General features: G+C 40.6%; 2 protein-coding genes across 5 annotated transcripts in view; one reads left to right on the forward strand and one right to left on the reverse strand.

The window, feature by feature from the left end:
* Positions 1-86: 86 nt before the first annotated feature.
* LOC117573756 (B9 domain-containing protein 1) overlaps positions 87-14,285 on the reverse strand; it is a 43,661-nt gene continuing 29,462 nt past the window's right edge. Inside the window, exons 1-4 of one of the 4 annotated variants that reach the window (XM_034257141.2) lie at positions 11,532-11,549; positions 724-1,289; positions 423-671; positions 87-363 (exon numbers count right to left, since the gene is read on the reverse strand). In XM_034257141.2, the coding sequence (XP_034113032.1) occupies positions 272-363; positions 423-671; positions 724-1,156 (774 nt within the window). In that variant the 5' untranslated portion in view covers positions 1,157-1,289; positions 11,532-11,549 and the 3' untranslated portion in view covers positions 87-271. Of the gene's footprint in view, positions 364-422; positions 672-723; positions 1,350-11,531; positions 11,550-14,285 lie in introns of those variants that run through there. The other 3 variants (XM_052007848.1, XM_052007847.1, XM_034257140.2) reach the window with 3 other exon arrangements.
* Positions 8,336-14,285, forward strand: part of LOC117573751 (A disintegrin and metalloproteinase with thrombospondin motifs 9) — a 41,005-nt gene continuing 35,055 nt past the window's right edge. Inside the window, exons 1-2 of the mRNA XM_034257130.2 lie at positions 8,336-8,738; positions 9,390-10,237. Of these exons, the coding sequence (XP_034113021.1) occupies positions 9,848-10,237 (390 nt within the window). The 5' untranslated portion in view covers positions 8,336-8,738; positions 9,390-9,847. The remainder of the gene's footprint in view (positions 8,739-9,389; positions 10,238-14,285) is intronic.

Genomic DNA, 14,285 nt, shown 5'->3' on the forward strand with positions numbered 1-14,285 from the left:
TGGCCAATCCAAAGTAGTTGAATTTCAAATTCGTTTCCCAATTGCTACAAATTTGCCGCGTCGGATTAGTGTAAGCGTCACGCTCGACCAGCCCAGCCAAGTCGAGGCAGTCAACGCTGGTCATGGTCAAGTTTGAGGCAACCATCCTGCAGCAGAGTTCTTTCCCTGACCCAACAACCACCTCGACCAATTAGATTAGAACAAACGCTTGTTTGCATCACTGCAAACCGAGTTTAATTTGCACGTTTTATTCACAGATCTCCGACAGCACTTACGCATGCCAATGGTAGCCCAGCTTACGCGCTCCTCGCATTATCGTGTGCAGCTGCAGCTCCAACGTGCCATAGGACTCCATGCAGAGACCTACAACACAGAAAAGTATTAGAGAGAGGTAAAAATTCTAATGGAGATAGCTAACTCACCCTTGCTCTGCAGATTGTCCAACAGCACTTTGGGATCTTTTAGCTCCGGCTGGCGACGCAGCAGCCAACTGGTCACGTCGGCCAACATGCTTTGGCACCTGGGCATAAGAATGGGAACTTCATTGAGAACGGAGGATTGATCGCTCTCTCGTTGGCTACCGAAGACCGGAAGATGTGCGTGAGCATAGCCCAACAAAGTCTCAGCACTGCTGCCGTTCTGTCCAAAGACGCTGATCAAGATCTGTGGCCCTGCAAAAGGAGTTGTATGTGAAAACGAATGGAAATAAGGAGAGCAACTTACAGCCAAAGGGACTGGTGCTCTTGTATGTGACCTCGATGGGCATGTTGAAGACAATTTTATCATTGAAGTGGCCGCTCTTGTTGGTCGACATCTGTGTGAGACCGTGCTGCGCTCCAGAGGCAAGCTGCCAGTCCGGTCCGGCAACTAATTCGTAGCGGCAGAAGATGAATTCCTTGTCGGGACCCAGTGGAAATGTGGCTGATACTATTTGGCCTGTGACGCATAAGCTAAAGTAGCTGGCAGTGAAGTTGTCATCCATCTCATCAGATTTATGGACGCTCGAGCTTCTTTTTGTTGATTTCCTTCGCCGTGTTTTGCTCGACGCTTTGCTTTGGGCATCGTTGCCAGGGTAACCGGCTTCATCGCTATCCACATCGTCCATGGCCAACGACCGCTCCGAGGGTGCGTTGCGTCTAAACTGGTTTCTACTCATTGCAGGCAGGTGTTCCTTAACTGGCAGGACTATTGACAGTGTTGCTCAACTCCCGAATGTCGATAAAAGTGTTGGAAGTAGCTAGACGAATAAATACTTTATAAAAATATGCGATAATCTCGTTTTCAGCTAACTAGAGTTTGAAGAAATTAGAATAAAGTTCAATAGAAATATCACAAATTAATATATTCAATTGTTGTTCGGTAAATTTGTGAGTAATATATTTCAAAGAAAAGCATTGCATACTTTCTTTCTCAAGAAATTCGTTTTAATTCCCATTGCATACTTTCAACGACTTCCTGTTCGATAGAAACTAATTTTTCATATATTTTTCCCAGTAAATAATGTGATTTATGGGAAACTACTCTAAGATATATGCATAAGAATGCTAAAAGTTGAGAAAAATCCCAGCTTTATATTACTTGGAAGTTCGGATCGAGCCATCATATGTAGTCTCAACGTGACATTTGGCATTCCGAGTGGCGCCAGCTTTAAGAGTCTTGTAAATGTCATTTAATTCTTTCAGCTATTACAGCATCGAGCATTGTTGTCGCTCTTCTGTTTTGCCACACAGCATAGCATTTATCTGCGATCAATTAATAATTTTGTTCAAGACAATTTACAAGACTATAATTAATTTCGTCTGTCTGGAGAACTATTATGAGTGTGCCTAGAGTACTTGTTGTAGTTGTATCTAGGCGTTGCTATTGTTCTGGTGTGTGACAAAGGTCAATTGTGTTTGATATATTGTGGTAGGAACAGTAAGTTTTCATAAGATGAATAATGCTGGAGCTCTTTAGTTTCTAAAGAATGATAATACCCTATATGAAATTGAGATATGAATGGGGTATATAGATGTTTAATGATATGAGTGAAGAGAGAAGTGCTGAAAAGTATCTTTGAATAATGCTGGAGCTCTTTAGTTTCTAAAGAATGATAATACCCTATATAAAATTAAGATATGAACGGGGTATATAGATGTTTAATGGAGTGAGTGAAGAGAGAAGTGCTGAAAAGTATCTTTGAATAATGCTGGAGCTCTTTAGTTTCTAAAGAATGATAATACCCTATATGAATGGGGTATATAGATGTTTAATGAAGTGAGTGAAGAGAGAAGTGCTGAAAAGTATCTTTAAGTTCGTCAATTGAAGAAGTAGCCAGCAGACTTGTTTAGCATGTTTGTAAATCATTATGACAATTTGTTGGCGCTACCGTAACTATAAATTGCGCCCCTTACAACCGGCTTGCCAACACCTGCCCCTTTCCCCTCCCTCTGGCGATTATGCAAGAAACTCACGAAGAGCTCAGTGCTCAGCGCGTAATTAAAATGCGCCTCAAATGTGTAATGTCAATAGTTCAAGGCAGCTGGAGGTGTAAACTCAACGCCTGTCTGGTGTCTCTTTCAGCTCTTAGCTCTCGGCTCTTGTGGCTCTTTAAGCTCATTCAGCTGGTTGTCTGAGGCGAAATTCGAATCCGACTCCAACTCCAACTCGCAACTCGTGGCAGCTGCAGACATCAGCTGGCAACAGCTGTGCCTATCGCAAACGAGGATCAATTGATGCCTCAGCCAAGTGGCAAGCTACAACTGGCAACTGGCAGGTGGCAAGTGGCAAGTGGCGATTGCTGTGTTGCAATTGACAGCATCGCCCGATGATCGAGAGTGCCATGTGCAATTCTATGCAATAAGCCCATTTTGCATGCCATAAACAAGAGCTTAGGCTTAAGCAATATAAGCCAAAAAGCAAGCGATATAAGCCATGAGCCGTGAGCAATAAGCAATAAGCCATCAGACAGTCAGAAAGTCAGACATAAGCGGCTCACATCAGTTTTCTTTGCCCACCCGTCGTCGTCTGCAATTGGAGAGCTCCTTCGCTGCTCCGCCGTCCGCTGCTGCCTCGCTGCCCGAGCTCGTGCTGCTGACGCAGCGACGTCTATATAGAAGTATATGCATAATTATATATGCACATAGAAACACATATATAGAATGTGTGCATAATTGTTGCAAGAGTGTTATTAGAGAGTGACCAAGTAGGGAACAGGAAGAAGTAGAACTTTGATAGAATAAATATCACAGTATACAGTTCTGCATAATTGTTGCAAGAGTGTTATAAGAGAGTGGACAAGTAAGAAACACGAAGAAATAGAACATTTGACTGTACAAATATCATAGCGAAAAGTTCTTCATTATTTTTGCAAGTGTGACAAGTTAGAAACAGAAAGAAGTAGGACATTTGACTTTACAAATATCACAGTAAAAAGTTCTGACTACAGCGTAATTCGCAGTCGATCACACTCAACCATTTTGTAGTAGAACATTTGACTGTACAAATATCATAGCGAAAAGTTCTGCATTATTTTCGCAAGAGCGACAAGTTAGAAACAGAAAGAAGTAGGACATTTGACTTCACAAATATCACAGTAAAAAGTTTTGACTACAGCGTGTCTCGCAGTCGATTACACTCAACCATTTTGCATACACTTCGGACAGCTCTTCTGTTTCTTCTGCTTTGGCTGTTGTCTTTACTGTTGTTCTAATACGCCCTGGTATTTATGCAACTTCATTGCTTTATGAGTGCATTCAATTTCGTTTTCAGAAATCAATGAACCAACGAATTAAGGAGAAATATGTACAGACAACATTTTTTTGGCCCCCCTCCTGGGCTTAGCTGACTGAGTTGAGTTCGAGGACTGAGTTGAGTATCGAGTTAAGACATTGCATATTATATGCATGTCTCACTCGCAATTCATTGAATAAAAAAACAATGTTTCAATTCAAGCATTTTCCTCACACAAACACACACACATTCACATTAGGAGCTGCATTTCAGAAAGCTGAAACCGAGTTGAATAAGTCCATTATGGCCTGACATGCTGCCACTGACACTGGCCAATGACAGTGAACGTATTTAAATTCGAAATGCGAAATTCAAATTCAAATTCAAATTCGCATTCAAAATTTCATCTTCTATCATCTCTATTTCCCATCCAGCCAACCAGCCAACAATTCAGTCATCACATAGTTGGCCTTATGTCTTTCTCCAGTCAGCGGACAGTTCAAAGCGCTTGGCGACCTTGGGGCTGCTGCTGTCCAGGAAACAGTTAAACAATACTTAAATCTATTATGCCATATTGAAGTCAATTTTTACGATGCCGCCTTTCCACTCAGCGGTACTTCTCATCATAACTCGGGCTTTTTATACCCCTGTTTGGCGATTTCTTCATAATTAACTCATCAATAAGATTGTGGGACTGGAATACTTGTATCAAAGTCAAAGCCCAAGTGATTATTTTCAAGTACATTTTTAGCATATTGTTCTCAGCACACTTTCTCTATCTTGTCTCTCTCTCTCTCTTTCTGTGAATGGGAAGAAGACATATGTGCATATATATTGGAATAGATAAATAGATATACATTAGTTTATATTTGCGCATTGCGTGGGCGGTTGTCTCAGGGTCAACGCACAACGGTCAGCATCGCAGTCGGCGGCGGCAGCGACTGAGGCAGAAGCAGCGACTGCGACGGCGGCTCCATCGCCATCTGGGAAGAATTGTATAGGCTGTCGTACGCGTGCAATGGATCTATTAATGTACAACGACGTATGTAGTTGAATGGATGATGTATGCCATACACTTAAGCGAAATGTATCCACAAGATACTCGACGATCGACGATCGGCACTCGTCATTCGCTCGGTCCACGCAACTTGTGCGCACTAAAATGCTCTTACGCATGTCTTCTGCGATGATATTCCTCATTTCTATCTCTATTTCTATTTCTATGCCGATTTAGATCGATTCCTGTCCACTGATTGACAGCGCACGTAATTGACTTTGATTTTTGCGAATTTCGAAAATTTAGACATCACAGCCGCGATAGCAAAGCAAAGCAAAGCGAAGCGCTACGCAACATTTGCGATCCCATCACAGAGATCGGACGATGCTCGATGGCGAGAGGGTGAATGTCAAAAAGGTTTGTGTTTAGATAGCCCAAATATTTGATTTGACTTGATTTGATTTGATTGAGCAGCTGTCAAGCGAACTTCCAAAACCTGAGCCCAATCGAATACGAGTACCGAGTATTGTGCTCGCGGCCTCTTTACTCGTAACTATGCGAATACCATCAGAAATCCCTCGTCTATGCGTATTCACATTCATTTAAGTTTTCGTAAGCTTTCCATCATTCAATCAGGATCAATATTTATTAATCAAGTGTGCTGGCCCAAAAAGAGTATGTTGAAAATAAAAAGCTGAAATCACACACACACACATCGAGTCAGGGGCACATCCCGAGAAATGACTAAGAGGGCAGCGCGTGTTGGGCACACGGATGAATAAACAGACGCACTGTCTGACAGGCACATCTTCTAGATGTGTATTTAGATAGCTACACAAAACATAGAAGAGATCATCCATGGCTGTATATAACATATAGTATTTATGTATCTGAAGTTGCGCGATCATCGCAGAGATTGCATCTGCAAGATACGCGCCGCATCCGCCGCGATAATCGCTGATCTCCGATCGCTGATCTCTGTGTGGCAACATCGAATGCTAAACAAAATATACACTCGGAGCACAAGTTTATAGTTTATAGCTGCGCGTGCTGCCATTCAGTCTAAATGATCTAAATGCGTTAATTGTTAAGATGATCGAATGCTTCCAGTTTCAATCTTCTATCTTTTTTAGCTTATGCCTGCTGATCAGCATCATCTGCTTCTGTTGCTGTTTCAAGTGCGTTTGATCATTGCCCTTTGACTATTCCCAGAAAGATGTGCGTCTCTTTTGTACAGGGTATATTGATTCGCCAACCTAGATAAACTACTAATTATTCGACTTGCTAATTCAATTATCATTTCAGTTCTCTCTTCTTCAACTTGTGAGTGTATTTGAGTTTCGGTGAACGAATAGTTTAGCTCTTGCTGGTTGTTTTGTAAGACTTGTTGTTAATCGGCTGCTGTTTAATGTTGCAGCCTGATTTTCATTTTCATTTTCCTGACTGTTGTTAATTACACAACATCTGTTGCACGTCGCCGCCGTCTTGCAACGTCTTCTTGTTGCATGTACTTAGGTCAATTCTGTTCTGTTCAGTTCTCTGTTCTTCATTAGCGTTTTTAGCTTTGCCAATTTCTAGCATTTTTATGACTGCCTCCAAGAACAACGAGAAGAAGCAAAGTTTGTGAAATGGATTTTTAATTTTCAACTATATTTTAATGTGGCTAACGAGCGCTCGTCTCTTTTAATTGATTAATTCTTGTGTTGTTGCGTTTGATTAAAGAAAATATTTGTATATGCAAAAAGGTCAATTGCTACATATGGTAATTTGCAATAGAAATGATGTATTCCAGCTAAAAAACTCTTGCTCTTGCTCTTCTATATACAATTTATATACTCGTATGTTATGTGAGGGGAGCCAAGCCAAGCCAAGAATGGGTTATTTTTGACCACTGATGCGGTCAGCCAACTGGAGCCAACTCAACCTTTAATTAGACTTTTATTCTTGAAGACCACAAAGAATGAAAACTTCACTCTTCCAAGAAGAATCATTAACTATCACATTCATAGAATACTTTCAGGCAATCTCTATGAATTCTCCGCTATTTTCCCGGGAGAAAAGACAATCTCGCAAACCGGGAAGGTTAAGATAACATAAATTACAAAGTAAATTGATCTCTGTGCTTTAGCTTTATTTATCTCTCATGTACGTATCTCACTGATAAACAGTTTTTTTTTTTTATATGTTTTCCGCCTCTGCAGTTTATTATTCAACTGCATTAGTTGTTTTTTTCTTGTTACGTGTGCAGCACGGAAATCAGGGACTTCAATAGCATATAGATCGATTAAATAGAAGCCGATGCGGGCTTTTGTGCTTTCAAAGTGTATTTTAAGTCCGGTGCCCATCGAATTTGGTTAAAAAAAAATACGTTTTTTTTTTCAAAATGAAATCAATATGCAGCAAACGAAATCTCTTATTCATCCCAGTAAGTAAATGAGTAAAGGATCTATTTTTTCTCCTCTAGTGAGTAATTTGGGGGAATCAAATTAATTTACCAGACTTAATCACAGTATAATAATGAGTGTGCAAGTGATATAAAAAGTAAGTATGTGACCACTGATTATGAAATATGGGAATTCAACAGGAAATTATATTTATGATTTGTTTCTTACTCATTTCCCCTCCGTAGCAAATGAGGCATGAAATCTAAGCACAGTTTTGGCGCAATTTCTATGATTTGGCCTTGAACTTTGGCATACATAACATATGGGCATAAATTTGCTTTAAGTTTGTTGCTACTCTGTCAGTTTTATCACGACTGGATAATAAAGCTGCTTATCGTACAAACTAATCAAGAAGCTTTTCTATCTAACAAATAGTGCGCGGTTCCGCAACATTAGGCCGCACTGGCGCCATCTATTGCTCAAGGTTTGTGAAGCAGTGTTTTTTAGGTATTCAAGATAAGGTATTTAAAAGTCGAGCAATGCGTGTTTTTACTTGTTTTGTTTCGTTTATGTGTGTTTTTGTTTCGATTTTGTATTTTTGAGTTCTGTGTGCAAGCTGCGAGTCGGCTAAGAGAATAATTTGCCGAACGAAGCTTGTGCTCTTTGAAAACTTCGCTCAGCACGCGGTTTCTCGTTAGCGTTGTCGTAGTATATAAGCACATATATCTCTCTCCCCATCTCTGTCCCTCTCTCTCACTCTTGCTCTCGCTCTCGTTCTCTGTGTGTGTTGGTGTAAACGATCGCTTGACACGTTTTCGATAGAGCGCTTTAGCTTTGCTATCGCTCGAAGCGGCTCGAGCTCGTCGCTTGGCTTCGGGCTTCGGCTTTGGGCCGGCACGACTTCGTGCCCCATTTGGTGGCAGCTAGAGGTCTTTTTGGTGGCAGCCACCAGGCTGTCTCAGATCCGGATGCACAGACAGGATGCCTGGCAAGCAAAGCCTGCGGAGTCCGAGAGGCAAAAACCGCTCTCTAAGGCGTCTCGTGGTCAACTAAAGCCAGCAAAATGATTGTCGTCTGAGATGAGAGTGTGTGTGTGTGTGGCGTGTGCGTCTATGTGTGTATGTGAGCGTGTATGTATTAAGGTACATATGTGTTGTGCTGGCGGCGAGTTTAGCGTGGCCGCGGCAACAGAAACAGAAACAGCAACAGAAACAGAAGCGTAAACACAGTCAAACAGTCAGAAGAGGGAACTCGAGCGATCGACGCGAAAACGCGCAAGCGGACTTTAATTTCTGTTTCTGCTATTTTTTTCGGGCATTTCGTCTTTCGTCTGTTTTTTTGTTCGATTTTTGCGCGCGCAGCGATTTAAGTTTTTATTTTTTTGGGCCCGTCAACAACGTACGACAAATCGAGAGTTAAATTTTTCAGATTCCATTCGCGATACCCAAACGTCCATACAAATTTCAGTTGCAGTTTCAGTTTCTGTTTCCGTTTCAATTTTAATTCCGATTCCGATTGCGATTCCAATTCCGATAACGATTCGTGTTACGTTTTCGAGTCCTGGCATCCCCCAGCAACAACAACAACAAGTGTTTACAATGCTCAACAGATTTCGGTTTAACGTGACAGTTGATTAATAAATAACGGTAATAATGATGCTGCTTTTGAGCCTGGCTAATTGCAAATGCATATCTACTAATGTCTGTTTGTGTGTGTCTGTGTGAGTGCGTGTGTGTGCCTTGCTCTAAACTTTGACTCGGTTGACGGCAACCTTCGCTAGATGTCGCTAGCTAAATGTTAATCAAGAAGTAAAAGAAGAAAAAAAAAAAAACAACACAACACAAGCCAGCAAAAAAGGCAACAAAAAGTTGCTAAAGTTGATAAATATTAAGTTGAATATGCAGCATGAAAAGCAACAACAAATAATACATATGTATGTCTAGATACACACATACATACACATAGAGTATAAATATTATATGCTGTGATGTGCTATGTATGTTTGTATCTATGCTGAGATCGTGTGAACGAACAAGAAATGCGAAATAACATTGGATGTTTCAGTGGCTAAGCGCGAACACTTTCATATGACAAGCAAAAAGATAGACCGAAAGATACAAACATAGATATGCGTGTACATATTTACATACTCTTATGTACGTAATGCGTGCGTGTGCGTGATAGCACATGGTATCTGTATCTGTATCTGTATCAGTAGTTTATCTGGCTTTGCTTTTTTTGGCAAGTGAGTCGCGTTAGTCAGTTGCTAACTTCTTAAATCGTTTTATTTCATGAAGAGGTCTCCAAAATATAGTCCTACTACAACAACAACAACAATCACAATCACAAGAACTCAGCACCTCAGCATCCGCGAGCAGTTATCTGGAAGAATAGAAGATACAATGTTACTACTCGTACATGCCTCACTCTCAGTCTCAGTCTCAGTTGCGGCTGCCTGAGCGCGTGCGTTGCGGTGAAGGCAGCTCCAACAACAGCGCCTTTGGTAACGGCAACGACAACAGCAACAGCAACATCAACGACAGCGGCAACGGCAACGGCGACTGCCGCATTTCAATTAACAAAATAAGCAAGCCCGTAAAATCAACATAATAGATACATACATACACACACACTTTGTAGATACAATAGACTACCACAATATAGTGAACTGAAGCCACACACGCACATTCGCTATACGTGCCTCGTTGCCAATTGTAATTGACAGCCACAGCAACAGCTTAAGCTGAAGTCCGCTATGTCTAATGCGTCGCCAGGAACGGAGCCAACAACGCTCCCAGCTGAGGGCCATCAGCTGCTCTATCGGAGAGAAGCGGATGCAGAGATCACACGGACAACAACGGAGTACACAAAGCTGCACGACGATGAGGATGACCAAAGTTGGGGCAGCGACACGCCCACATTGCGAGCAAAGCCCACGCGCACAGCTTACGAGGAATGGGAGAGGGCGAAACAGCGGGAAAAGAAACAGCAGACAGCAATGGATGCAACATCAGCAGCAGCAGATACATTTGCAGGCTTCGGTTTGGATGACAATGTGCTGCGGCATTCGTACAAGGGAACGCCGCCTGAGATCTACTCACCCAAAAAGGAATTCATCTACACGCAGCCGCTGGTCGAGAAGCAGGTAAATACTCTCTCACTCTCTCATCTAACTCCGAATTGAAGTTAAGTTCACTTCCCTGACAGAAGATCGCCACTGGCGACTCTCGAGAGCAGCCCTTCGTTTCATATTTCATGGCGTGATTTTGGGTTTTGAGTTTGTCTTTGAGATTGGGTTGAGTTGAGTTGGGGTCTCTTCTTGCTTTGTGGGCCTTTTGTTTCACAAAGCACAGTGGTTAAATTGTATATAACTTATTACTAAATTTAATTATTTTAAAACTGACAATTAAATTAAAAAGTTTGTAGCGAAAGCTTTGCTTAATATTAATTTATATATTTTGATTAATTCCTAACTTAATGTTATCGATTTTCATCAGCCTGTGAACCACTGTTTGGCGTTTCATTTATCGAAATCGGCTTGCGTAGCCAAACGAAAATCAACTTAATTTATTGCTTTCATTCGCATCGATTTGTCCAGTTCTTCCATTCCTTTATAATTTCATTTGATTTGTCGCTTCGTCGATATCTATTTTTTTGTTGGTTTGGCTTTGGTTTTGCTTTTGTTTTTGTGGCTTGTCTTTTTTGTTTTTATTTCTCTTTTTTGGTTAACTAAAGCCCAAAGAAATACAAAGAAAGCGACGTCGCGTCCAGCGACTACCAGCATCGCATTTGAATACACACGCTTCGCTGCACAGAGGCAACAACAAGCAACAAGCAACAAATAACAAAAATGGAAATACAAACGAAAAAAATCACAATCAAATTCAATTTTGCGGATTGCAAGCCGGCAAGACACTGTTAAATTTAAAAAACAGACGCAGACCCAGACAGACTGAGGACTAGAAAGAGAAAAGAGAAGAGATCTCTGAATAGAGAACAGAAAGAGAAAGACAACAACATAATTACAATCTAATCAGTGCGGGCCCAAAAATAAAATATAAACAGAAGAAGCTAGAATAGAGGGCGATGAAATGGTGAATCAACTTATTGTTTACATGTTAACTCCCATTTTAATAACGTAACCGAACGCATAGGGAATAGATCTCTACGTCATACGTTACGTATACGTTACGCACGGTATAAATCACATCTGGATATCATAGCAGACCGATAACGGCAGTTGCGCCATTGCTGCTGGCTGACATGAGCTTCCGTTATGATCTTTAATGCGGTGTTATCTCTTTTGTCTTTTGCTATGTTTATCTTATGAAATGTATCTTTATCTGAGCCATAATTCAGCGAATCAGCTGATTCATCGGAATAAATTACTTACTGTTTACAACAAGCTAATAAAATATTGACATGTTTATTCTACTCACTTGTCAAACCCAAAGACTAGAGCAACATTTGATACTTGCATCGTGCCATGAATGAGTTGCATTTGCAGCTGCAGGTATTTAATGCAAATCCAGCACATTTTTTACTTCTTACTCGAGTTGTAAGAATTGCAGAGTTCAGTTTTCGGACACAAGCAGAAGGTGTGACCACAGAGAGACCAAAGGCAATTAGTCAGATCAATCTGTTTGGCTGCCGAGACTCGACGAGACTCGAGACTGAGACGTGACATTTTAGCCTGTGAAAACAAAACGGAAACTCATTAGTCACTTGCAAAAATATCCATTTACATTTTATCAGCTTTATGAGTTGAGTTGAGGCACCTCGATAGTTCGCTACCTCTGTTCACTTTATTCCGTGTGCTCAAGTAGGCGGGAGACGAGGACGATGTAAGTATAGTATTGTGTCGCTGCGCGTATCTATCAACAACATTATGGTGTGTAATTTTAACAAAACAACACGAACGAACAGCTTGAACAGCAGAATGAATGAATACATATGTAAATATATTAGTTGGGAGTTCTCGCATGTAAATAGAATTCATAAATAATGTTGGCTGCGTATTAGGAAGTCGATGCGGCTGTCAGAGCCGTGATCCGCCACATGTTCAATACAACACAAGTACGACAAGTGTTGATAACACACACTCTTTATGGCCGTGTGTGTGCGAGCGTGTGTGTGTGTGTCTAACCCCATTGGGACGGCATTGGCAATTGGGAATGACAACCAGAAACTGGACTGCCTCAGTTCAAATGGCGTCAGTCTCGCATGCATACGTCGCAGCCCTTTTTCTGCTGCTCTCAACAGACAGCATCAACATCAACATCAACATCAGCACACTTAAGCGCACATGAAAAATAGGGGCAATTTTTTAATGTGTGTTGCTTTTGTTTTGCTCGTTTTTTTCGATTTTTCAGCTTGCGTCTTTCTTAAAAATAAATTCTGTCATTTTTTATGTGGCGCTAGTTGCTGTAAGTACTATATACACACAAATTCTATATACATGCTTGTAGTCGGAATAATTTTTGTATTTATCGTCATAGAATTTCGAGCTTGCCCCAATCCAATTTGTATTTCAACAATGATTTTTTCGTATAATGTTTAGAATTTGAATATGTATATCATTTATTTATTTCGGTCGTACGACGACGCTTTGCGCATGTTTCTTAGCCCCTATTTGTTGTTGTTGCCCCACTGTGTGTTTTTTTTTCTTTGGTTTTTTTTTGTTATTTATTTTGTCTACTTTAAATAAATATCATGAAAAATTTTAGCGTTCGTTGACATCAACACAAAATAAGGGGAACAAGTACAAGCGCACTCTTAAAGAGCTCAACTAGCAGATACCAAGTGCCCACAGTGCGTATACGCATTGCAAGAAACACTCAGCCATAGATGGCGCCACTGCACTATGAATGCTTTTTTAATTGGTCAATTCTAAAGATATATTGATTGAGCAAACGTTTATCGTTAATATAATTAATTGCCTGCATTTGGTCATAAATTGCAGTTCGCTTTGGCACTCATTATACCCCATTTGGACACTTTTCAACGGGGTATAAAAAGAAAACAAATTGCAAGAAATTGAACATTTGTCTGTCACTCGCAAATGCCAAAAATTTTGAGTAAGCTAAAGCACGATTCGAATGGGTGTAACTTCGTGGCCGACCTATGAATACGCTCTAGGAAAGCACGAGGATCAAGTGTGGTCATATCTTCAAGCTGACTTTATAATCAACTCGGAATTATTCCGCTCAGCTCAGCTCAGCAAGTCTTGCAATTAATTTGAGTATGAGTTATCGGTGGTAATAATTTTTGCAATTTTATTAGATACTTTTTTTCGGGGAAGGCGTGCCAGGGCCCTTTGCGTGATGAATAGCGGCAAATGGCTCGTCGGAATTATAATGCTGTCATAATGGCCAAAACGGTCAGAGATTTCAATTGAGACAAAAGAAAAAGGCTAAAAATAAAGATAAATAATCGTAAATTGAAGTGTTTTTTGCCGGGGCGTGACTTTAGGGTGTTGGTGACAGTTTTGGTTTCAATTCGAGTTGAGTTTTGAGTCGTTGGCTTTGCATTTTTGAGCATTATTATTATTATGGGCTGTTGTGTGTTACGTGCTCTATGCGCCAAAATCAACCTCCCCAACCCCACCCTGCACCCGCATTGAGCCACCCACGTTTACGAGAAATATAAAAACACCGAAAAAATTCTTAAGCAATTTCAAGCTAAAAAACAAAAGCTGTCAAAGTGATAAAAAAATTAAAATAAAATGAATGTCAGCAAGAATCAGAGAATCACATCGCGGCAGAGATGTGAGACGACAAGTGTTTGTTGATTTTAATTAATTCTTTTTTAATTTATCAGCCAAGATTAATGTTAAACATTTTCAACCTAGTGAGCAGTTGGTTTCCAAACTGATTTCGGTTCGGATTTTAGATTTCATCTTTCGGATTTCGCCTTTCGGACTTCGAATCTTGTTTCATTTTGTTATGCATGCTGTGTCTCCGTCTCTCCCTCGGTATCTCCCCATCGGGTATTTAGCTATTTATTATATTAATATGGACTTTAGGCAGCCATTTTAAGCAAGGCATTAGCATAATTGCTTACCAATGTCCATCCACAGCCGCAATCGCCCATTCAAGGCGAAAACACCTCTAATAATTGTGTGTCCAATTTTTCTACACATTTGTTTTGTTTTCGATGTTTCTCGTTTTCTTTTCTGCATGTCAAAAGTTGTG

This window comes from Drosophila albomicans, chromosome 2R (assembly GCF_009650485.2).
Source record: "Drosophila albomicans strain 15112-1751.03 chromosome 2R, ASM965048v2, whole genome shotgun sequence".
NCBI classification, from domain to species: Eukaryota; Metazoa; Arthropoda; class Insecta; order Diptera; family Drosophilidae; genus Drosophila; species Drosophila albomicans.